This window comes from Chelonia mydas, chromosome 3 (genome assembly GCF_015237465.2).
Source record: "Chelonia mydas isolate rCheMyd1 chromosome 3, rCheMyd1.pri.v2, whole genome shotgun sequence".
In the NCBI taxonomy this organism is placed as follows: domain Eukaryota; kingdom Metazoa; phylum Chordata; order Testudines; family Cheloniidae; genus Chelonia; species Chelonia mydas.
Window position 1 is genome coordinate 190,256,333 of NC_057851.1, and position 26,289 is coordinate 190,282,621.

General features: G+C 39.8%; 1 protein-coding gene across 3 annotated transcripts in view; it reads right to left on the reverse strand.

Annotated features, from left to right (window-relative positions):
- MACROD2 (mono-ADP ribosylhydrolase 2) overlaps nucleotides 1–26,289 on the reverse strand; it is a 1,293,068-nt gene that overhangs the window by 48,864 nt on the left and 1,217,915 nt on the right. For all 3 annotated transcript variants that reach the window (XM_043544021.1, XM_027828001.3, XM_037896105.2), the window contains 4 exons: nucleotides 24,685–24,753; nucleotides 6,315–6,392; nucleotides 5,511–5,585; nucleotides 4,767–4,862 (listed from right to left, as the gene is read on the reverse strand). In XM_043544021.1, the coding sequence (XP_043399956.1) occupies nucleotides 4,767–4,862; nucleotides 5,511–5,585; nucleotides 6,315–6,392; nucleotides 24,685–24,753 (318 nt within the window). The remainder of the gene's footprint in view (nucleotides 1–4,766; nucleotides 4,863–5,510; nucleotides 5,586–6,314; nucleotides 6,393–24,684; nucleotides 24,754–26,289) is intronic.

Consider the following 26,289-nt stretch of genomic DNA (forward strand, 5'->3'; position numbering starts at 1 on the left):
AAGAATTTATGACTTCTGTCAATATCTTCAAATGTATGTGAAAATCCTTGAAGCAAGTATATATTAGAAAAATTGAGACATCTTCCTCTCCAGATTTCAAGGATATATAACTTTCTCAAAGTTTATACTGCATAGGCACCTATTCATTTCTAAAGAATTTATGGGTGAAAGACCTGAAATTCAGCTGTTCAGATGAAGAATGGATCAAATGATGGATAAGCAGTTACTTGCCTACTCACTGGTAGATATATTGGCAGCTCTGGATCAAAATTATAGGTAGGACACTGTAATATGTCTTAGCCTCTATGTGGATTCATTACAGCACTTTAAAAAGTGCCCTTCAGTGGTGGGTTGTGTCTAACTATTCAGTGCAGTTCTGCTTCTGCTCTTTTGCAGACCCCTACAAGAAAGTAAACATTTGTACTATCTAGTGTAGGCAGTGAGCAGCTATCCAAATTGGATCCTTCATTTGTAAGAGTTATTCCATTAAATTAGCAGCTGTGCGTTGTGCACACAAGAGAGTGGAAGGCACAGATATTTTACTCTGAATTTACTTTCTCACTTTTCTGAGTGGGTCAGCATTCCAGGTGTCACAGTAATAGGACCTCTACTGAGGATATTCACCTCAAACTGAGGAGGTGATGTTGGGAAAATGGCACTGGTTTCCAGACTAGAACGAACAGACAGTAATCTCCTACAGAACTGCTCTGACAAAAGAGATTACAAACATGTTTTTGAGCTATCCAAAACTCCGATAATTGTAGGATAGTATCATGGTGGCAATAAGAAAACAGACAATATTCTATCCAACATACAGAAAAGGGGCAAATAATGGATACTTCTGTCCACATAATACTGTCCTCCAAGGGGTAGAGCAGGCTCTAAGGTTGACAGATGAGAGAAATCATCAGATCCAATATCTTTATATAAGGAGAGACTGAGTATGTAAGTGGGGAGAGTAGGCTCAGAGCTAGGAAACAGCTATATATACACCCAAGTAATATGACTTTCATTTTCATTTGTTATAAATTATTAGCCCTGTTAAAAATAACACCAAAAAAACTGAGCTGATTCAAAATGCCACTAAAGCCTGCATGTCCGTCCATTACAAAAGGATGGCAAGATTTCCAAGCGTATATATAAGAATTGCCAAATTGAAGATTAAAAGCATTTGTATGGCATTTCCCGTATGTCCTATTTGGTCAGTGATCATAAAAGGATTTGAGATTGTTCCCTAATCTTCTGAGAAATGTAGGTTTTCATTATTGTTTTGTAGACTAGTATTGAGTGGATTCTAATACCTGAAGAAAGTTACTCTAGAATGCATCTTGTTTTGTCTCTCTTTTTCTTTCCTTGCTCCCAAGTAATATATTAACTTTTAGTTAAAGTATGAAAAAAGATACCTCTACAATATTAATCCTGATTTTTATCAGTGTTTCAGAAAAAAATATTTTTGTAGAACTCACACCAAGTGTTTTTCATTGTAAAATACATTGAGAGAAACCAAGCTTGCACTACAAAATATAAATGGCCTAGGTTTAACAGGAAAAATATTAACCTCAACCAAAAAAATCTATCTTAATATATGGGATGGAAATGAAAGATCTCATTTTTATATAGTATCAGAAATGTACCCAAAGAAAAAATGTGTGTGTTTGGATGCATCACTGCATAAGCCTGGGTTAACCCCATGGGCACAAGGAAGTGCAAGCTGCTGGCTCAATACATCCCAGGGAAAGGCAAATGGCATTTCAACCTGCCCTCCCTTTAGCATTCTGGCACAGGATGGCAGCACTAGGTTCTACCAAGGGTTCCATAACAGACCTGTCAGCAGAGATTGCTGAAGGCACGCACTGATTCAATGCTGCTTCACCCAGCCGTCCTGGACATGCCCTCTCTCTGGCCTTGTCTACACTGCGGGGGTAAGTCGACCTAAGTTCTGCAACACCAACTGGAGTTGATGTAGCTTAGGTCGATTTATTGCGCTGGGTTGATGGGAGACGCTCTCCTGTCGACTTACCTTATGCTTCTCATTCTGGTGGAGTACTGGAGTCGACGGGAGAGTGATCTGCGGTCGATTTAGCGGGTCTTCAATAGACCCGCTAAATCAACCCCCGGTGCATCGATGGCTGCAGCATCGATCCCCGGTAAGTGTAGACAGGTGTAGACATGCCCTCTGACTAGTGGCCATCATGTTTCAGGTTGTGGTGGCTATCAGTGGAGGAGAGGTTGAATATGCAGATACCCTTCCACCAGGGTCTGCATTGGCAAGGGAGATCTGACCCATGTTATCCATTTAGCTGGTCCCATACCTCCACTGATGGATGTGGAATGGTCACAGACAACTCCCATGAATCCAGTCACTCCTCTTATGATGACATGGTACATATCCGTCCAAGCTAAGCCTAATATCTCAGCCTAGTCCTAAAACGGAACTGATGTCGAGCAGACAAGGATGGCATTCTGCACTTCTTTAAATTGGAATACACATGTAGTTTTACCACAGATCAAAAGCACACTTTTTATATCAAAACAAAGCAGTATGACTGGATTTTATTTCATTGGAATTACACTCCAGTATTATCTTCTTTTTCAGTGCTGCTAGTCAAAAATATGTTATTTTGTTCTACTTCCAATGTACTGCAGGTGCTGCTGAAAACATTTAACTGAATTAGTTTGAGGCAGCTCTTTGCTTAGATGAGACACTGTTATATATAAAATCTCTTATTTATGCCAGGCGAACTCTTGCCATTAGAAGTCTCTCTGGGACATACTCATTGTACTATTTTATCTGCATCAACTGCTGTTCAATTCCCCACCCCCCTTTCCTTTCAAGATCCATCTTACAAGCTGACTAACTTTGAAACCTAATGTTGCGGCATCTGTGCACATCAAACCTGAAAGCAGCTTACAACATGTGTTGTGAAAATTATCTACACATTTTTATACCCATTAGTATGAAATAAAACAAGGGGAAAGCCTTATTTTCCTTCCCTTGTCTGGATTTTTAAAAAGCATTGATTTATTTCCCCAGCCTGAGGTAGTTTAAAGGAGGGTGCATTTCAAAACAAACTATAAGAAACATTTATAGGTTTATCCAAGTGCAGTTTATCCATGTGCAGAATCAACACAGTACTTCCTCCTGTTATGGGCCCAATCCAAAATCCACTGAAGTCAATGGGTGTCTTTCCATGAACATCCATGAACTTTGGATATGTAAGTACCATTAATACACCTAAACCACAATGCTCTGAAATGTTCAGAAAGACCCTTTAACTTAGTTGATCCCAGAAGCTTTTAAATAAGGGACAGGAAAAGTGCCAAGAACACCTCTTTTCTGACATTACCTTCTTTAATGCGGCATATTTTCATACTAGGTAGAACAGATGGTGAAATCTAATCTATCCACTGAGAGCTAAATGACAGTCACTCGCTGTAGGGGACAGTAAAGTATTAAAGAGAAGGAAATGTACAAATATGAAAGTACACTTTGTGCAAAAGTTGCTTTTGATGAGGCATAAAATAAAATGTAAATAATTTCTATGAGAAGGAAACTAACATAATGGCTCTGGTATTTGCAATTAGAATGAGTCCATATTATAAAACCTGGATTTGCACTGAAGGAGAGGAGTACCATTTACCTGGATTTGAAATAAGTATTATATTGATTACATTATCACTGTCAGTAATAAAACACAACACAGATACCATTAGCTTTACTTGTAGTAAAGAGGTGTGTGATTAGTATCAAGTTGGATTTGCATTAAAAAAAGAGAGAGAGAGAAGATGCTGTTAAGCAAAGAGCAAAGAGGAGTGTAACCTGGGTTTGCAATGAAGAAAAGTGTCAATACTACTAACGTGAGTTTGCAACTAAGTCAGTATCAACGTGGTTGGCAAAAGGAGTTCATCATTAGGAAGATCTAGTTAGTATTGACCTGGATTTCCAGAAAAGATCATGTCTGGGTTTTAATATGAAGCTGTAATTGACCTATATGTTCTACCAAGGAAGGTCATATAATTGCATTTGCTTTACAATTAGAGAATTATTTCCATAATATATTGCTTTTTTTATGTGAGCATGACTTTTATAAATGATTGGCTGGATGTAGGGCTCCCACAAGAATTCCTAAAAGTCTGAAAATTGAACTTCTGTGTTTCTTAACAATAGAATAAATAGTGATTTAAATACTGTACTCTCGGACAAGATTACTGCTTCAGCAGGACTCTATGTGTGTGTGTTCCAAATATTTGTTTCTTTACTAGAATTACTAGCTTCAGTTCATTAATTGTTAAATCTCTATTTATGACCTCATAAATCATTTAAATATCCAGTTATTGCAACTACACTCAGTATTGTACTTCCACTGACTTTAAGAGAAAGGATACTTAAATATAGATAAATTGCTTCTTTAATCAGCAGTTTTTGAAGGTAAATGTAAAAAACCCACAATAAACAGCTTGTGTGTTTATTTCAAAGCCATTTTGAAACTTGAGTATATCACTTTCCTGCCCCTTATGTTTTCTTGTGTGTCTTCCAACCAAATACATAACAACATTTTAACGCCACCTGGAAAAAAAGACTTAAAATATCATCTTCATTTGCTATGTCTTTCATTTAAGAAAATTGTTGCCGTAGTTAAATTTGTTGTAGTAAAACAAAAAATAGCTGTGCTTACCAACAGAAACACAGCTTTCAAGAGAACTTGGATTCCATGCGGCAGCCTACTTGAACTCTCTGCCTACCTCTAATGTATAGAAAGTCTTACCTGTCTCTTCTTCTTTGCTTTCTTCTTTGTTTTCATCTACTATAGGAGTCATTGGCTTCTCGACCTTGATTGCATCCTCTTTATTTGACAAGGGCTCTGAATAGGATGTGATGGGAAACAGAAGTGAGACAGTTTGTTGTTCAGAACTCATGTTGAATAAAATGATGAATATATGCTACAGGTTCATCCTTGAAAACATCAGCATAGAACCAGATTGTAGAATCCTTCTCACACTGCTGAGTATTCATGTAAGCAGTGCCAGTGAGGCTGAGGGACAGTTCCTGTGAACATGGGTTCAATCCTGCAAGGGGCACTCTGGCCCCACTCCAGTAAAGCACACGCTTCACTTTAAGCTCAATTAGTCCCGCTGAAGTCACATGCTTATAGGTAGGCATGTGCTTAAATATTTTGCTGGACCAGAGAGTTCATCACCTGGCATGATAGGGACCTAAGTGCTCACTGTCATGAGTAGGGGTTGCACAATCTAGCCCTTAACTTTTTACTTTTACAATGGATGCCATTAAAAAGTCAGCATTTACCACTGAGAGTTACTGGAGATACCATCGTTATTTCCTATTCGGAGCCAAATTTGGATCTGGCACAAGGAAGGGCAATTCAACGAATGTGGCCTTCTAGGTATAGAGACATAACTGTGGTACCTCAAATGCCATAGCACAGCTTCTGTTGATAATTAGTCACGAGTCACTGTTATCTTACTCATTGTTTATACAGCATTTCTCATACCTTCTGTTTCCATGCAGGAGCTCTGGGAATCTGTCTGAGTTTTCATTTCATCAATTGTGGAAACATCCTGTTGTTCTGTTAACATCAAAGATTGGAAATAACATCAATGGGATACTTATGTGCATACAGAAGAGAGAACACTAAAACTGGGTACAAAACCAATATACAGCATATTTCTCTGAAGCCAGTTTGCTTGCTTGCTTTCTAATTAGAAATTATAACATTGGGGTCACTTTATAAAAGTTAAAAACAAATAGCTCTAAAATGTATTAAAGTCCTCCCCAGTATTAGTATTTAGTATGAAGTAGTAGTCAAAACAGACCACGCTTAATGGAAACTCTGGACTATAGTGTTCTATTTTTTGTGAGCATACTGATTTTGATGCATCAATCATGATGAATTATCTATCATTGGGAGCTCTGAAGCCTTCTCTGATAAAGATTTTTGGCTGTCACCAGAGTATGGATTAGCAGCTGCTTCAAACCACCTGTACTTGACACTCAAGTTACATAAAGCAATGAAACCAATATAGCAGGCTTCTGGTAACAAAAATATAATGTTCTGGGGCGACCCAGAATCAACATGGCTAAAATAAGATACCTGGAGGCCTGTTCCTTTTCCAGTAACACTAGAGACGACAGTATCAAGACTGATTGGCATATAACATCTACTAGTTATATAGTAGACATTTTCCTGAGGCAACAAAGGTCACAGGTGAAAAAGTTGAATGCTATAACTGAAACAACTTAGGTTCCCAATTGATTCACTATTTGCATCTTAAAGAATTTCAACAGGTAACCTTACCTTCATCTTGATCTTCTTCACACATTGCATGATGTGCTGGGTCATTCTCTTGTGTGGCTTCGGACTCTTTTGAGGAATCTGATAAAAACAACAAACAAAATAATCTTATAGTTGTTTTCTGGTAGCAACATCTGAAAACTACTTAGGACACCTGAATCCAGCACTTGAAAATACTAGATTCATATTTGGTATTAAATTACTCTGATGGCATTTCTTTTTGTTTAAACATAATATTAAATATAATTTAAAAAAGCATAGCACAGGTGTAAATTGCTCAAATTAATTTCAGAAACTGTACAGTTATTGTTATGTGGTCTTCATTACTGACTTCTAAAAAGGAGCTAAGTGTAAAGAAAATATAAGAAAATCAGCATGGAATCACAAAATTAATTTCTAACGAGCTAAATAATACAAAGATATGGCCAACAACAGGAAAAATAACCCATCTACTTGATTAATTATATTATCCATTTCTTTGAAATAGCAGTAGTGTAACACTGACAGACCCTGGTCTTCAGCAAGCAGGACTGAACCGGGGACCTCTGGAGTTTCATACGAGAGCCTCCACTGCATGAGCTAAAAACCATCTGCCTATTAGCTAAGGCTGAAGAGCAGACTCATTAATCTCTCTCTCTAAGTGGTCTCGGTGCCACTAGATGGGACAGAACACCACATCCGGGAGGTGTGTGGGTAACAGTAGCACTTTTCATGTGTGGATCCCAAAGCACTTTAAAAACATTAACCCCTATTATATCTTAGGTGAAATACCAGCCCTATTAAAGTCAATGGCAAAAGTCCTGTTGACATCAGTTGTCCCAGACTTCACTCCTGATGATGATGATGTTAGTACACTTGCTTAGTACATGAGGAAACTGAGACCCAGACTAGCTAAGTGAATTGTCCAAGATCGTACATTGAGCCAGTGTCGTAAGAACAACTAGACCAGGAGTCTGAACTCCCATTCTTCTGCACTAGCTGCAGACCTCATTAACATACAAATAGAGCATAATGTTAATAAGATATGAAGGAAAATGTTTGGGAATACAGCCCACACCATTACTATTTCATTTATAGTGGTGAAAATAACATTATACAACTATATGATAATATATTGTTCAGCTGGGCCTATAAAGTCTATGTTTTTATATTCCACCCATCACCGAGACATTTGGGGATCATTATCTGCATAGCTTTGCCTTTGACCCTTGCTAGCACAGGCCAGAGAGTCAAAGGTGAATAGAAATTTTCCAAATTTTAGGGATAAATACTCCTCTTGAGATGATAATAATGCCAGTGATAACAATAAGAGGGGATGTGTGCATATGTATCAAGAGGAAAACATACCCCAAAGTTGTGCCATTCAGTAAAACTGTCCCATGCTGACAGATTCCTATAAGGAAACTTAACTAGTAGAGTTATGAGAAAATTTGTTTATATATTAGACCGCCACTTCCACACGTTTCTTTCTTCTAAAATAGCACAGAGTGCTACCATAGGACGCTGTTCCTTAAGCCTGCTGAGAACAATTTTTGATGGATAAGTGAGGAAATCGGGTAGTTAACATCTGATCTAAATTTAATAATCTGCAGAGCAGGTATGCACTGAAAGTGTGTGGCTTTAATTAACTGCAAATAATTCCCCAAGGCAAATATTTAATTACCTGCACAGCTTCTCATTTCATTCATAGAATGACAGTAAGTTTGGAAGTAGAATGGAACATGTATAGATTTTTCAAATTATCTCGCTGGTGTAAAATCTGTCCACACTAGCCCTTGTTGAACTTTTTGTTGCTGTTTTAGTTTGGACTGAAACTGCTACATAATGATATCTGCTAGACTGCAGTTTGCGGTCTCCTTTCATAGTCGGACTGCACATTTTGCTATGATTTAAAAGGGATTACTCAGTTAAACCTGAATCAAGAGCTACAGTAAATTAGAATTTCATCAAATGGTAAACTTAATCAAAATATGAGTACTTCACAATTAAAGCATCTCTCCAGTAATTGGGGGTGACAATACAAATCTACATGGAAATTGTCAAAGTTTACACCAAAGTGTAATCGTACTGTGTTAAATACTGGCCCCACTAAAGTAAATGACAAAAACGTCAAGAGCACCAGGCTTTCATCCACTGTCACGGTGTTTGTTTATGATCATGACATGCAGAGTTATCGTCTAAATTGCCACATTCTTTTTGGTTGTGCTTTAATTCAGTGTTCATAAAATGTGTTGTACTGAAAGTGCTAGAGAAGGAAGCCCTCTGCTTACCTACAGAACAGACACGGCCCAGTGCAGTGAATATGAAAGTGGCAGTGCAAGCTTCCCCACTGCTACATCAAACTACCACACAAAGCTGCCTCTACCCTTACAAGGTACCACATCTAGGTGTGAGAAAACAGCCTTGCTGACCTATTCAATTGTACATCTATGCTGAGAACATCAACAAGAGAGCTAGTTAATGCCAGCTGTTGTGATGGGGACACCTAGTGGGAGACCACCAAATTTATTTCACATCGGCCTTCAAACAGTCCAAAATGGGTGTTGGATTCAAACTAGCGACAGAGGTGAAGGACACTATATGCCATTTACAATCCTCTGAGCAATCCAATCCCATACCTAGTGCATTCTTCTTCATACTGCTACACCTGTGACTTCAATCTTGGTTTGACTGGCCCATCTTGCTCCGAGTATGAGGAATGATTCCAATTTCACGTAAAATCAATTCAAGGTATCCAAAGCAACAATTACAAACATTGGTCAATAACAACAAATGGAGTTTTGGAGCCAAATTTATACCTAATGTAAGTGGGTGCTGCTCTGTTGTTTTCAGTGGCGTATCAAATCAGTTTACATCAGACCAATATTTGGCCTACTATCTAGGGGTGAAAATATAGAGCAAACTAATACCACTAGACTGTAAGTCATGCTGAACTTTAGCTTAGGTACCACAGCTAGAGACCCCTATATTGTTTGGCACAGTTTTCAGATTTTAATATAACATAATTGGCTGTGCATGACTGACTGATGTGAGATTGCTATTATTATATCATTTAATTTTTTCATTAAACAGTTTTTCATTTCTGAGTTGTAAAAAGCAATATAATAATATAGGATTCTAAATTATTCTAGATAATCTGCAGTGAAGATTTTGTATTACTTTTCTTTTCTTTTCTTTTTTTGCAAAGAAAGTAACATGGACAAGAGTTATTGCCTAATTGTGAGAGTCAGTCAATGTTATTTCAGCAGGAGAGATCAGGCTTTACATTGGTATGCAGATTTTGACTTTCAAAATCTTTAAGGTCAAGACCATATCAAAGATTTTTTTCCCCTGAATGCAAATATTACATCAAATATTCAAGTTAAAGGGGCCAAAGATAGATTTACTTTTAGGATTAACACCAATAAAATACAGGAAAGAAGTAAACCCAGATTTATGAAGGAAATCCAGTTTATTGAAAATATATGACAAGAGTAAAAATAGAAGATGTAAAGCACAGGGCATGAAAAGCTGTTCCTAAAATGGATATGAGGACAGATCTTCAGCTCCATTTCAATGGGGCAAAGCAGCCAGAAACTCCGAGTAAGGGAATCCCTAGGCTGCATTCAGATTCTGTAGTGATTCTACACTGTGCTCTGGTGATCCCTGGATGTTAAACAAACCCTTTATGGCCATGTGTAGCTGGGCATAAATTAGAGCAACCCTGAAGTTGCTCTAATTATGCCAGGAACTGGGACTACCCTGGCTAGCTCCATAATTGTGGAGCCAGGAAGGTGGCATAAAGGCATTGTTGTTCCCCCAGCTACTTAGCTGCACTGAGCATATTTCAGCTGCCAGCTCTTGATATCCATTTAAACAGTAGTGCGCTCGATTCTAATTACACCCACTGGTCACCATTTACCCACCGTAACCACATAGTGGTGTCTGAGACACTACAGGTTTGTTCCTTAACACAGAACTGAAAAAAACTGTACTGTACTATTTGAATTGTAGGAGAGGGCTGACTTTCTAATGATAACCTCTGTTGGTGGCCAGACACATGCAAATGCAAGTGGACAAATGACAGGCCACTTTCATTTACCTGAATACTAAGCTCATGGATATTGATGATATATATTTTGAGAATAGGGAGATCACAGTGTCCCAGTTCTTTTGAGATATTATTTTATACAATATATGGGGCTCTCCTTACACCACAACACTCTTTCCTGACACTGTTCTTTCCTCCACACTTCCTTCCTGCTGGTATTGTCCTCCCAACCTTCTTTAACCCTTGTACTAAGGCTGCCCGGCAAATAACTGCCAAAAATTCAATGTTACAGCACAATGCTGAAGCAGAATGTCATGCTGTACCATGATGACATCATGACAGACCACAGCACCCTAAACATCGGAAGAGGAAGAAATGATTAGCTGACTGAGTGACTAAAAGATTCATTTCTCTTTTCCTATTTGTGGTTCATTTGGGATTTTTTTATATTACTAAAGGCAAGAAAATAGAGGCTGTCCTGCAAGCTGCATGCTCTTGCCTGTCTCTATTACAGCCCTTCAGCACACTTTTGTCCTGTTCTAAGGGATTCTGAGCACCCCGGAGATGCACTTATGTACCTGCTTCGTTTCAATCACAGGAACACTCACAATGAAGTCTATTGGACGACTCACACTGTTAAAGTTAAGCAGGTGCTTAAGTGCTTTGCTGGATCAAAGCCAGAGCACTTAGAACCTTGTAGGATCCAGTCCCTTGTCCACTCTACCCTTCTTTTACTCTGCGTCTTTCTGTTTGCTCTTCCTGCTTTGCTTTATGTTACTGCATGACCTTTCTCTTTAGATACGTAGGCCTGTATATATACACACCGCCCTGGGAGTGTAAAGGGCCCTTAGTGGGGCTTGCAAATGTCACTTATGCCCACTTTCTCTGAGGTCCATTGAAATAGCCAGAGATGTGAGAAGGAACCCTACTGTAAATGAGAATCAGGCCCTCAGTCTTCATTTTAAAATCAAACCATGAGCAGCAATTTCCAATAGTGATTAACTCAGGATCTGCAACTACAACATTTAATGTTTTTAAAAAACAGAAAGCTAACCCAGGGTCACTTATAGGACTCTATTATGTTTTTTTGTTTTTGATTTTAAAAGGTTTTTTTGGTAAGAGCAAGAGTGGCTTTGTGATATTTCGAACAGCAGCAATGTGATTGTCTCTGTCTTTTAAATATAGCCAATCTTCTTCCCACTTGTGCTAATGAGAATAGTTTTGATTTAATCTTTTATTACATTAGTGGCTACACTTAATAGCTGATACCTCACAACAGAGATTGCAAGGGTCAGACTTATAGATCATGGATGTGAATAAACCACATGTATGATTTACGAACTTTTAGAACACTGCCTATTTGTGAGATACAGCCCCAGGGGAGGTACATGGATTGCAATAAACTATCGCCACTATTCTTACTGAACATAGATATACATTACTTTCTCTTAACACTGTACAAAAGAGCATCCTTTCCCCTGTCTTTCATACCATCTCAGACTATATAAGGCAACATTGCTCAAACATAAAATTTGCAAACATTCAGGAAGAGGGGGAATGGTAAGAGCTGAATGTTAAGTGGTTTTAATGATCTTTTAAGATTCATTTCCCCAGCTATTCATTGCACGGCTTATTTACTTGTCATTTCTAATGTGCGACACATCTGGTTCTTGCATACACTCTGGATAAATCACCATGTTTTAGAAGACTAAAGAGGGAAAAAGCAGGCCACTATAAATGAAAAAGGTTCACTGCATTTTATTTTTAAGTGTGATCCTGCGAAAAATGACTGGAATATTTCTAGAGTGAAAGAAATCAAGCAGGCATCCAAAATTACAGGTAACGGTGTGCATGGAAGCTGGCACATGATTAGGGTATTCTTGTGCCTCATAATTTGAGAAAAACGTGTTAAAATGGAATACTATAAAATGGTGATTTATGAGAATTTAGGGAGATATTCTTGAGCTTTGACTTTAAAATGTTATTTTTATATCTGCCAAGATTTCATTATAATCCATCTTTATGGAGTCCAATCATTCTAGATTGGAATGGAGGGAAATTTCCTCTTAACAACACAGGGAGTTTCCAAGAGGAGAGACCATTTCCTGCTTGTAACAGAATCAGAGTGCAGACCATAATTAATTATTTATATTGTGGTAGCATCTAGAGGCTCCATTCGGGATCAGAGCACCACTGTGCTATGCACAATGCTAGGCCCTGTACAAAAACAAAGCGAGAGATGGTTGCCTGCCCTGAAGAGCTTGCAATATTATTAAAACAAGATGCAGCCAACAGGTGCACTACAACCAGATGGAATGGGAAAGGGAGGCTAATGGAATTGTGTTTTTATAGGCCAGATATGATTACTGATAAATGGTTTTCAGGCAGTGAATATTAAAAAAATTAATAAGATACATAAATAAATCAATAAAATAGATAATTGCCAGGCAGTCCAACTGCCCATGCTGGTGATTAGCACCATAGAAGGCCCTCACGACGACGGTAGCAATTAGTTCAGTAAAAGGCCCTAGTGCCCATGCTAGTGATTAGCACCACGAAAAGTCCTAGTTGCCAAGCTGCTGATTCGTATCCTGGAAGGTCCTGCTGACCATGGTAGCAGCTGGTACCATAGAAGGCCCTACTGACTACGTGAGTGATTAGCACAGTAAAAGGCCCTACCGGTCATGCTTCTGATTATCACACTAAGAAGTCCTAGAGGCCGTGCTAGTGATTAGTACAGGAAAAGGCCCTAGTGGCCACATTATCAATTAGTACCATAGAAGGCCTGTAATGGGGTTAATGGTAATAGACAGAAGGAAGAGGAGAGTCTTTCCTGGTGACAGGCAGTCAGGTTGATTGGACCCCCATGTAGCATCCAGGACTGTGAATGGTGGAGCCATGACCAATACACAAAACAAGCCCAACTACAAAGCAGGGAGAACAGAGGGGAAAAGGAGGAAAAAATGCCTGGGATAGCAGAGGGGCAAGAACCCCATGCAAGGCTGCCTCTGAGAAACCCATAAGGGGACAAAAGGAGACTGTAAGCCCTGGAATTGAAGGGCTGATTGACTCAATTTAAGTTAATAATGTATGGACTGGACTAATTGCAGACAAATTGAAAGAGACTAGTTAGGAAAAAGCTGAGACCCCCTAGAGAGACTGCACCAAGAATAGTTGACAAGGCCTTATTGATCATGCTCGTGATTAGCACTGTGGAAGGTCTTACGAGCCACAATAGCAATTAGCACTGTTGAAGGCCATACTGGCAACACAAGTGATAAGCACCATGGAAGGCCCTAGTGGCCACATGAGTGATTAGCACCATGGAAGGACCTAGTGCCCATGTGTAGGTCTGAATTCACATAAGTAACTTGCCTCAGCAGTTCTTAATGGGCATAAATGGGAATGTGAATGGAAGGTTAAGTTGTAAATAGGGGCTTGACCAACATTATGCTGGCGTCAAGATGTCTGTGCTAGCTAAGATAAACAACAACACCTTGATGCTAGAGACTATGGAGAAGATAAAACTGGAATGTAAACATCAGGTTCCATGTGAACAGCACATGGACAGAGCATGTTGTACAGGGATTGATTCCTACAAAGTAACCAAGTCAATCCAAAAACAGACAGTGTCATGTATAACAAATTCAATGTCATGTGTAAATGTATACAAAGGAAGAGGCTATCTGTGTAACTTTGGATATGTGGTTTGCTGTATATTCACCCCCTAAGCCTGAGTCTGATCAACTCAGTGTAGCTTTGCTGTATGCCAAATAAAGGAACCTGAGTGATGAAATCCGGAGTCGAACTGAGTGTTTTAGATCCCAAAGAACTGAATAAAGTGTTCTCCGAGAACAAGGTGTTCTGGATAAGCCGAATGGAAAAGGCCTCGGAGGAATTTCCAACACCACGCTAACAATCAGCACCATGGAGGACCCTCCTGAGCACACTAGCAATTGGGACCATAGAAGGCCCTACTGGCCACACTAACAATTAGCATTGTAGAAGTAGGTCTTCAATGGCTTTACAGACAAGTTTAGGGAGGCTGTTCCATGCATAAGGGAGGATAAAGAATGTAATGCTAATCTCTTTACAGGAGAAGCGGACAAACAGGCAATGGAGGCTGATAACATTAGTAGATTACATATTTGCCCTGAGCAGAGCGGTAAGGAGGAGCTTTTTTGAAATGTGAAAGGGCCTTAAAAGGTAAGGAGCAGAAGCCAGCATCTTCTGCAATGGAGAGTCAGAGAAGGGACACAGAGGGGGTAGGGGGTGACATGGTCAGATTGACTGGGCAGGAAGATTATTTAGGCAGCACATTTTACATGGATCAAGGATTGGTACCAACAAAAACAGGTAAGAGGAGGTTGCAGTAGTTGAGATGGATGAAGATCCAGGTGTGAGTTTTAGCTGTACAGAGAGAAAAGGCCAGATCTTGGAGATTTTATGGAGGATAGAGTGACAGGATCTGGACACAGCCTGGACATACTGAGCTGGGGAGAGGGCAGATTCAAAGACAAAGTAAATAATGAACCTCCTGTATTTCTAAAAATGATAGGTACGAGGGGCACTATGAAAAGAAACATTTGGCAGGCTGGTGACGACTGGGGATCCAGACTGGTTCATGCTCGCCAATGTGGCTTCCTAGAAATCTGTATACATATCAAAGAGAAAATATGACCATTGCAACTGGAACAGGTGGTTACAGGTATCGTTAAGGCTGTTGAAACTTTTCCCATCTAAAAGGTTTTTCTTCATATACCAAAAAACGTTCCAGGCCTGCCCATGGGTGAAATTTCAAAAAAATCAATGGTAGCTGTTGGGTTCTCTGCACTTTTGAAAATTAGGTCGCTCATTGAGGCGCCTAAATATGGACTTAGAAGACTAACTTTAGGCACCTAGTTTTTTAAAACCTTGGCTTTTGATTCAGGTTTTTTTCACTCAATTACTGACATGTAATTTATACCAGCTTACACAACGCCTCTGAATTTGGACCATTTATGTCTTTTAGTGACTTGTTTATCTTGGGTTGATTCTTGAGTTTTTAGGACACCAGGACTCTTCCCATGGTGAGAACTACAACTGATCAAACAGGACCTTTAAGTTCCATGAGCATTTACATATCCCCGGGATGTTTACAGTTCTCTTTATTACATGAACTGAGTTTGTTAGACTCATAGAATCATAGAGCTGGAAAGGCCTTGAGAAGTCATCAAGTCCAGTCCTCTCTCTGTGGCAGGACTAAGTGAACCTAGACCATCCCTGACAGATGTTTGTCCAACCTGTTTTTAAAAACCTCCAATAATGGGCTTCCACAATTTCCTTTGGATACCTATTCCAGAGTTTAACTACCCTTAGAGTTGGAAAGTTTGTTCCTGTGATCTAGCCTAAGTCTCCCTTGATGAAGATTAAGCCCATTACTCCTTGTCCTACCTTCAGTGGACATGGAGAACAATTGATCACCATCCTCTTTATAATAGCCCTTAACATATTTGAAGACTATTACTAGGCCTCCAGCCTTCTTTTCTCATGACTAAACATGCCCAGGTTTTCTAACCTTTCCTCAAAGGTCATGTTTTCTAGACCTTTAATCATTTTTGTTGCTCTCCTCTGGATTCTCTCCAGTTTGTCCACATCTTTCCTAAAGTGTGGTACAAATAATTGGACACACGATTCCAGCTGAGGCCTCACCAGTGCTGATTAGAGCAGGACAATTACCTCCAGTGTCTAACACAGGACTCCCCAAAACATATTCCTAATTCCAGTATTACAGAGAAAAAACATCCTCTGGCTGGCTGACATTTTAATTGAAATTCAGTGAATGCAGAAAAATAGCAACATGCTTTATATGGTTTATACTTCCCAAAGGAACACAGACTTCCATGAACACCTGGAAATACATTAATTGATACTTTATTTTAAAAATTAATTAACATATGATTTAATTTAGTTGACCTTCAAATGTAAATTAAGTTCTTATTAAGTGCTAATGAATTAAAATTGGTACAGTATGTACAGAAACTCTGATAGGGATACATAACACTCCTTAGGTAGGCCTACGGCTTCATTTTTGTTTTTGCTGCAACACAAAACCACTGTTAAATCAGGGCACAGGGGAATTGATGGGGCAAGTGACTTGTAATGGGATACAGAAACTCTCTCCTCAAAGTCTAAGATTCAAAACCAGGTAAGCCAATATCAGAGGAAAATCATTATTACATAATGGCTGTTTAGTGGCCTATTTATAATGAGTTGGTAGTCCTGATACAATTCTGAATGGGCAGGCATAACAGACTGTGTGCAGTCTGTCTTACAGGTATTTTATCTGCTTTATAAGCACTAATCATTCTGACCACTGTGTTCTGTGTTTATAAATAAAGCGTCTCTAAATTGAGATATACTATCTATGAAGAAAAGGAGTACTTGTGGCACCTTAGAGACTAACCAATTTATTTGAGCATAAGCTTTCGTGAGCTGCAGCTCACTTGATCGGATGCATCCGATGAAGTGAGCTGTAGCTCACAAAAGCTTATGCTCAAATAAATTTATTAGTCTCTAAGGTGCCACAAGTCCTCCTTTTCTTTTTGCGAATACAGACTAACACGGCTGCTACTCTGAAACCTATCTATAAAGAACCTACTTCAATGTGCATGTTAGTAATGAAGCGCTACCAAAGGTGTTGCGTAGAACTGCTACCCTACAAAGAATGAGCTAGTAGCTATGCGTGAAGGACTTCAAAGATAAAACAGCAACACTTCTTTGGAGTGTTATCTATATTTGAAACTATGATTCAGTGAGACAAGGCAATGTTCCTGATGCTATGATGATGTAAACGGAGAGCCGGCACGGACTGCAGTAAGAGGATACTTCCAGAGAACAATTCCTAAAGTCCACGTATGCTTGTAAGAGGAAGAAATACTGTTAGCGGAACTGGATATCTAAAACTGAATATGTCTTGTTTTACTGTTGAGGAGAGGCAGGATACCAAGGATGCATCTGTTTAAAGACCACAGGAAAAGAAGCGGTCCCACATGGACCTCCCTTTTTGGAGAATGTTCCTCTAAAGAAAGTAACCTCTTTTAACCTGTATCTCTCTTATGTGGGGAAGGGAAGAGATATTCTTTTACAATGATATATGCAAGGAAGTCTTAAAGTAGTCTATAATATTAAGAGCCTTCCAAAAAATGCCTACTGCACTGTTCAGATATGCAGGTCCTATTAAAATCCTTTAATATCTGTTTCTCTCTTTTCTGTAAAATCACCAATAAAAACTGAGCGAGAGGGCCCAAGTAAGAGGCTTTAATTCCAACTTCTCAAAAATTGCCACCACCTTTTGGCACTAATTGACATTCTCGATCTCAATCTGAGGCGATGCCAAGGACTAAGGCTCCAGTTCAGGAAAGCACTTACACATTTGCTTACATCCATCCCTATTCAAGATAGAACGTAGGGATGTGTTCCAAACCCACTGAAGTCAGTGGGACATAAACCTGTGCTCAAGTTAAGCATCTGCTTAAGTACTGTCCTGAATAGGGGATGTGTTCTTGAATCGAAGCCTGAGTTGGCATGGGAAATGAACTACCCCTTTGCTTCTAGTGATGGGCCCTATAGAAAAGGGTGGATTCATACTTAAGAAAATAAAGAAAAGCTAGAGCATAGACTGCAACAAAGCTCTCAGTCATTATCTGTCCAGGGCTATCAATATGGTACATTTCATAACCATTAAGTTACATTCAGATTTATGAAACAATATATATTTACATATATCAAAACAATAAATAAATAAACGATTCAATTTATTTCTCATTTTTCTGATTCCCACAGTGTGTTAACAATTTAGTAGAGAAAAGAGAACTGCTTACAACTGGAATTATGATACCTGTTCTATTATGGAATTGCTATCAACAAATCTAATGTACTGAAAGACGCTTTTATATTTTCATAGAATGGGGATAGTAGATGTGCTAATCTCAGTAGTTCATCAGTGATTCAAGCTGTGCACATCTATCTCTTTGAAGCTGTGTGGCTTGGAATGTATTTGCCACATACCTTCCTTCATATTTATAAGGTGAAAGAACGGGAAAAATACGATTTCTTAAAACAGTTTACATTCATTTCAGTTAGCTGAAGATAAATTACAAAGTTTTATAAGTCCAGGATCTGGCAGTTTTTGGCTGCTGTTAACTCAGTGTGCAAATCGTTTGAAGGCTGTTTTTAGAAATGCCAGGATTTCATAGAGATGCCATTTTCCTGTCTGCTAATAAGCTTTTTGAAAGTTATTATTTTTAAACTGACTAAAATCAGCAAATATAGAAATTTGGAGTGTCTGAGTAGAATTAAAAGGCCTTGATCCTGCAAAGGGTTCTGGGGGTAGGGGACAGTGATCTACCTTTGCAAAGCCAAGTTACAGGATCCAGGCCTTGATTCTATTTAAAAATATATGTGAAAAGCAGCTCATCCTTCATTCTGTGTTTCTCCTGCAACGGCTGTTATTTCACAAATATCTCAAATGGCATGGAGAGCATCACTTCTTTTCCCCCAAGAGATGTCTGTGATGATATCTGTTGTAAGCGAAATGCAACCTACCCTCTGAGCACTGGTTTTCCCAGATAAGGGTAGAGGAACTGATTTGAATTTATTTCATTTTAGAATGCATTTATCTTTCAGTTCTAACTCCTTACATATATTTAGGATTGGCAAAAAGCAATTTTTATTTTTTATAATTTGCACAGATAATCTTGATGTTCACTTTTAAGCTTTTTTTTCTGTTTGTATCAATTTACATTTTCACAGTTTTGCGAAATTAGTGGGGGAGGTCAGACAATTCTTTAATGACAATAGACGCTGAGATTCAAGTTCAAGCTTTATCTTTAAAGTTAAAACACAAATTATCAACATCATGTGTCAAAATACACAAAGTAAATGTCCTTAAATAAAACTTTAAGTTCTCAAGTAGCATTTTCTTATTTTGACTATCTGTAAATTTTTATCATCATCAACTCTGGTTCTGTGGATGAAGGGAAAGCAGTGGATGTATTGTTTCTTGACTTTAGCAAAGCTTTTGACACGGTCTCCCACAGTATTCTTGTCAGCAAGTTAAAGAAGTATGGGCTGGATGAATGCACTATAAGGTGGGTAGAAAGTTGGCTAGATTGTCGGGCTCAACGGGTAGTGATCAATGGCTCCATGTCTAGATGGCAGCTGGTATCAAGTGGAGTGCCCCAAGGGTTGGTCCTGGGGCCGGTTTTGTTCAATATCTTCATAAATGATCTGGAGGATGGTGTGGATTGCACTCTCAGCAAATTTGCGGATGATACTAAACTAGGAGGAGTGGTAGATACGGTGGCAGGTAGGGATAGGATACAGAGGGACCTAGACAAATTGGAGGATTGGGCCAAAAGAAATCTGATGAGGTTCAACAAGGATAAGTGCAGAGTCCTGCACTTAGGATGGAAGAATCCAATGCACCGCTACAGACTAGGGACCAAATGGGTAGGCAGCAGTTCTGCGGAAAAGGACCTAGCGGTGACAGTGGACGAGAAGCTGGATATGAGTCAACAGTGTGCCCTTGTTGCCAAGAAGGCCAATGGCATTTTGGGATGTATAAGTAGGGGCATAGCCAGCAGATCGAGGGACGTGATCGTTCCCCTCTATTTGACATTGGTGAGGCCTCATCTGGAGTACTGTGTCCAGTTTTGGGCCCCACACTACAAGAAGGATGTGGAAAAATTGGAGAGAGTCCAGCGAAGGGCAACAAAAATGATTAGGGGTCTGGAACACATGACTTATGAGGAGAGGCTGAGGGAACTGGGATTGTTTAGTCTGCAGAAGATAAGAATGAGGGGGGATTTGACAGATGCTTTCAACTACCTGAGAGGTGGTTCCAAAGAGGATGGTTCTAGACTATTCTCAGTGGTAGAAGATGACAGGACAAGGAGTAATGGTCTCAAGTTGCAGTGGGGGAGGTTTAGGTTGGATATTAGGAAAAACTTTGTCACTAGGAGGGTGGTGAAACACTGGAATGTGTTATCTAGGGAGGCGGTAGAATCTCCTTCCTTAGAAGTTTTTAAGGTCAGGCTTGACAAAGCCCTGGCTGGGATGATTTAATTGGGGATTGGTCCTGCTTTGAGCAGGGGGTTGGACTAGATGACCTCCTGAGGTCCCTTCCAACTCTGATATTCTATGGGTATGTCTACACTACGGAATAAGGTCGAATTTATAGAAGTCGGTTTTTTAGAAATCGGTTTTATATATTCGAGTGTGTGTGTCCCCACAGAAGTGCATTAAGTGCATTAACTCGGCGGAGTGCTTCCACAGTACCGAGGCTAGAGTCGACTTCCGGAGCGTTGCACTGTGGGTAGCTATCCCACAGTTCCCGCAGTCTCCGCTGCCCATTGGAATTCTGGGTTGAGATCCCAATGCCTGATGGGGCTGAAACATTGTCGCGGGTGGTTCTGGGTACATATCGTCAGTCCCCCCTTCCCTCCCTCCCTCCGTGAAAGCAAGGGCAGACAATCGTTTCGCGCCTTTTTTCCTGAGTTACCTGTGCGGACGCCATACCACCGCAAGCATGGAGCCCACTCAGGTAACCGTCACCGTATGTCTCCTGGGTGCTGGAAGATGTGGTTCTGCATTGCTACACAGTAGCAGCAACCCCTTGCCTTCTGGCAGCAGACAGTACAATACGACTGGTAGCCGTCCTCGTCATGTCCGAGGTGCTCCTGGCCACGTCGGCTGGGAGCGCCTGGGCAGACATGGGCTCAGGGACTAAATTTTTGGTGACTTGACCAGGTCATTCTCTTAAGTCCGGCAGTCAGTCCTATTGAACCATCTTATGGTGAGCAGGTAGGCAATATGTCCTTCTGCACCGTCTGCTGCCAGCCAAAGATGTAAAAGATAGATGGAGTGGATCAAAACAAGAAATAAACCGGATTTGTTTTGTACTCATTTGCCTCTTCCCCTGTCTAGGGGACTCATTCCTCTAGGTCACACTGCAGTCACTCACAGAGAAGGTGCAGCGAGCTAAATCTAGCCATGTATCAATCAGAGGCCACGCTAACCTCCTTGTTCCAATAAGAACAATAACTTAGGTGCACCATTTCTTATTGGAACCCTCCGTGAAGTCAACCCTGTAACCCCTCCCTGCGTCAGAGCAACGGCAAACAATCGTGCATCTGAGTTGAGAGTGCTGTCCAGAGCGGTCAAAATGGAGCACTCTGGGATAGCTCCCGGAGGCCAATACCGTCGAATTGTGTCCACAGTACCCCAAATTCGACCCGGCAAGGCCGATTTAAGCGCTAATCCACTTGTCAGGGGTGGAGTAAGGAAATCGATTTTAAGAGCCCTTTAAGTCGAAATAAATGGCTTCATCGTGTGGACAGGTACGGGTTTACATCGATTTAACGCTGCTAAATTCGACCTAAAGTCCTAGTGTAGACCAGGGCTATGATTCTATGATTCCTTCCAAGCCTACCTATATTGTATGGTTAATGGTTTGAGATCTTAATTACATTTTTAAATTCAATATATATATTTAAAATTATGGCCATTTATTTTAGGTCTTCAGAAGTTTTGGCCCAATGCTCTCTCCAACCATGCATTCTGTCTCATGGGAGTTACCTCCCAATTCTTCTATCAAGGGTATGCTTTGCCTCCCTCCTTCTCCAACTGGCAGGGTGGCTGGCCACCAAAGGCCAGGGAAGCATCCAAACATGAATCATCAGCATGATCCACAGGCGTGATGGGATCACGGTTTCTCTATGAGCTCCCTCTAGGATCTCTCCATGGCAGGTCCCCTAACAGGCATGTACTTTGTCAGCACTGAATTGTGTCAGGCTGGAACTGGTGGAGAACAATGCTGTGGTGAGCTGCAGAGAAGGTGGGAGGAATTTGGAGACTATGCCTCATCACCCGGGCCGAATCTACAGATTAGTGCTCTCACTTGCTCCCCTTCAGTCAGAGGGACTATCTGAGCACTAATATTTTTGGAATAACAGTCTTTAAAAAAACTACTTGCTGTTCCTCGGGTTGAACCAACTCTAAACACCAGACAGGTTGAAAGGTAACTTACACACATCAGTGCCAGGCATTTGAATCTCTCTGAAACAGTGTAATACAAAATCCTACAGTCGAAGAATAACCCCACAGTACGCACTGGTGCTGTATGGGATTTTTAAAGGCACATATGCACCAAAAATATACTATGATTATAACACAGTATAAAACGGTCTTTTCTCTACAGCATATACACATAGGGCTTGATTTTCAGTGACTGTAAGGACCTTTAACATTGTTCTTCCAGAACAATGGAGTCACAGAGAGAGAGAGAGAGAGAGAGAAACTATTCCCTGGCCCTGAGAATACCCTCTGCACAAAGGGCCTGGCAGTAAGGGTTCTACGCTGGCTGCAGGGGTAGGCAGAAGATAAAGGTATGGCCGGACTGCGCTGCAATATGTCTATTCTTGGCCATGGAAGCAGAGCATGGGCTGCTTTAACTTACACCATGGGCCAGGCAGACTCTGCATTGCCCCACAATATGGAGAATGCAAAGGTGGCTTTATGCTATCTTTGCTCCACCCCGTCCAACCCTGTACCATGCTCATAGATGGATTAACTAGGAATCTGGTCCTTAGAATCTTGTGTGTGAGATGCCACAGTACCATAATATATTTCTTTGCGTGATGCCAGATTTTAAGCACAATTTCCTAACTTCAGTTACTCTATCAACATGAAGCCGATAAACTAACTTTTCCATTCATATTGTCCTCAGTGAGAAAATCCTTTCCCTGTTTCCAGACAAGAGTACATTAACAGTATGGGTAAAGTTAGAAGAAAGGTTACACACAAAGATGATGGTAATTTCTATGGAAAATAAATCAGTATTCATTCACTTCACAACTTAACATGCACCCAGAAGGTTCAAAATCAGGAGCAAGGATGCAAAGTAATATCTAAATTTCAAGATCTCCATGAAGACCCAAGAAAGCAAAAATAAATAAATAAATAAAATCCTGCCACTCATGATATTGACTATAATAAACATTTCCAGAAGAGATGTTATAGACGTGGACCTCATAAATAGGTCATATATTGGTAAAGAGGAGGCATAAATGAAGGTTAATCACCAACCATGCTTAGAATGAACTTGCACTATTTGTGAATGCTGTTAGTCTTGCTGTGACCTTAATCTAGGAGGATTTCAATGTCAAACACAAATATTCTGGCCAGGTTTTTTAAAAACATCTATACGGTGTTTCTATCAGCCAGTTGAGAGATCAGGAAAATCACCCTAAACTGAGCTTTGAACCCATAATCAGGTCAAGACTGTGGGCTCCTTAATATGCTATTTTGGAACAAAAGAGTGAGATTTCACAAGCACTTCCTCACACTATCAAAAAAGAGAGAGAGAGAGAGAGAGAGAGAGTGTAGGGTGGTGGCACTGAACTGCACATTAACTCTTAAAATAAATAAGTTAATAATTATGTTATCTCAGTAAAATGCATTAAAATTCTCTAGTACTCTTATTTGAAGGCTGCACTGATGGACGATATTTATGATAGATAACATAACTCCTGTTTTGAATTACCCAGCAGCAAAGGTTTTATAAATCACCATGGAATGTTTTTTTTTTACACATACCAAAAAGAATTCTAAAACAATCTAGACTAGCATGAGTAATTAATGGTGTGATGCCATAAAAAGGATCAAGAACAGTATATCTGAGTGTTGGTCTCCTATCTGTAAATGAAACAACAAAACGGGAAAATCCCAGTTTGAAATATTAAGTCGCCTCTCTGTCTTGTTTCCTAAACTCTCTGTCATTTGGCCCCGTGACACTTTTAAATATTTATCACAATCTAAATGATCTGAGTGCCCAGCACAATCTGCACAAGATAAACATTACTTTCTCTCTCTCAATTATGACTTCATCTCCTTCTGCCTCCCCATGATGTGTTTATAGTTACTGTTTTTATCTTTTTTTCTATCAGGACAGAACTAATTAGGGACTTGATACTTCAAAGATTTATGCATGCACTTAATTTTACGCACAAGTCATCCTACTGAGATCAGGTCTGGGGTCTATATCTGATGTTTCAAGCATGGCATTGTTATATTAACTCCATAATGCTGAGAGCTAAGATTTCATGGCACCTCTCACCCTGGCACAATAGCAGTTGCAAAGTGTTGCATTAGAAAGTCTTTTTAAAATTAAAATCTAAGTTTGTAGCCGATTTCTGATTTTTGAAGTCTCAGTCTGGCTTCTTTCAGACATAAAGAAAAATATGGCCCTGAGAAGTATCCTCTTGGGATTGAGTAGTTTGAGATGCATCTTGCTATCTGTACCTTTATCCTCGCACAACTCTATTCCTTCTTCTGATGGTGGGCTGGGTACAGCTGTCGGTTTTGCCTCATCTGTACAAATGGAGGAAGCAAAAGAGAAATAGTGGTTATTTATTAGAAAATAGGATGGGTGGACTGGTGCACCTAATGCATCCAGGGGCCTTTGTGGCTAGAAGACAAGTCTGAGGAGTTAGTACATCTGGGTTCTATTTCCTTCTTTGCCGTGGGCTTCCATTGGCCTGGTCCTGTTCCCATCAATGGCCATGATAAACTTGGATTAAGCCCTAAATCTCCACTCTGCTTCCCTCCCTGTAAGACATGGATAATAATAATAATAATAATAATAATAATATCCACCTCATGGGTGCGTTGTGCTGCAAAATCCTCACTTTGCAAGGACTACAGGGGCTTGATCTTACAAGCACTCTGGACCCAGTCCAGGGAGCATTTAAGCATGTGCATAATACTTCCATATTGAGTAGAGCATTGAAACCTGTACTTTAAGCATGTGTTTGATTCCCACTGACTTCAATGGGACTTAAAACAAATGCTTAAGTGTTTTCCTGAATTGGGGCCTAAGAGCTTTGGTAGCACCTTGAGGGATCAAGATGTAAATTTTGCAAAATATTTTAATAAGAATCTGGTTAGAGGATTCACATGCAAACAACTCCTCTGGACAACGAAATGTATGGACTACTAGAGCAGAGTGAAATTTTGTCATTCATAGTGGCAATTCAAATGTGTTTATAATGACAATGAATAGTAACTGGGTGAGGAATAAGAAGAAGAATGACCCAATATCCTGGTGGTCAGGGAACTAATCTATGATTTGGGAGACCCAAGTTCATGTCCTTGCTCCACTGACCAATTATTTACGAAAAGTGGAACAGTTTCATTTGGGAGAGATTGGCAACGATCAGAATTGAAAGTGCTATGTCACTTTGTAGCCTTAGCTCAGCAGTTAGGGAACTCACACGGGATGCAGGAGACCCAGGTTCAATTCAATAGCCCGGGATCTAGGACAGTCTTCTGCAATATAGGAGACCCAAGTTCAATGTGAATTTGACCTGAGTCTCCCCCCATGAGTTTCCTAACCATTGTGCTAAAGACTACAAACTGATGTAGTCCTTTTTAAGAGTATTAACTCAGATGCTTAGTGATGATAGTTTAGATTCTTTTGGAATTTTAAAAGTAATATATTTGTGATGTGTTTGTTATTATCCCATGAAAGATCTCCCTTTTGATTTACAAAAGACAGCTGCCTGAGGAGAAGGAATTTTCACACTTGGAAAGCAGTTAAAATGTTGTTCCTTACAAACTTCCTAATAATAAGCATGTTCTTCATAATGATTAGATTTTTTTTGTGTGTGCTGACTATATTTTCTACATTTCACCAGCAATTGTGCATGAAAATAAGGTAATTTCACATGTATATTGCCAAGTAAACAATGGACAGAAATAGAAGTTGTCTTAAAAGTTCCATGCATTATTTTGCCCCCCTGAATAATGCTGAATCCAACAATAGCCCTATGATCTGAAAGTTTAGTCATGATACACTGAGTATCAATATTATAAATGATAGTAAAAGAATGAACATCATTGTTTCTG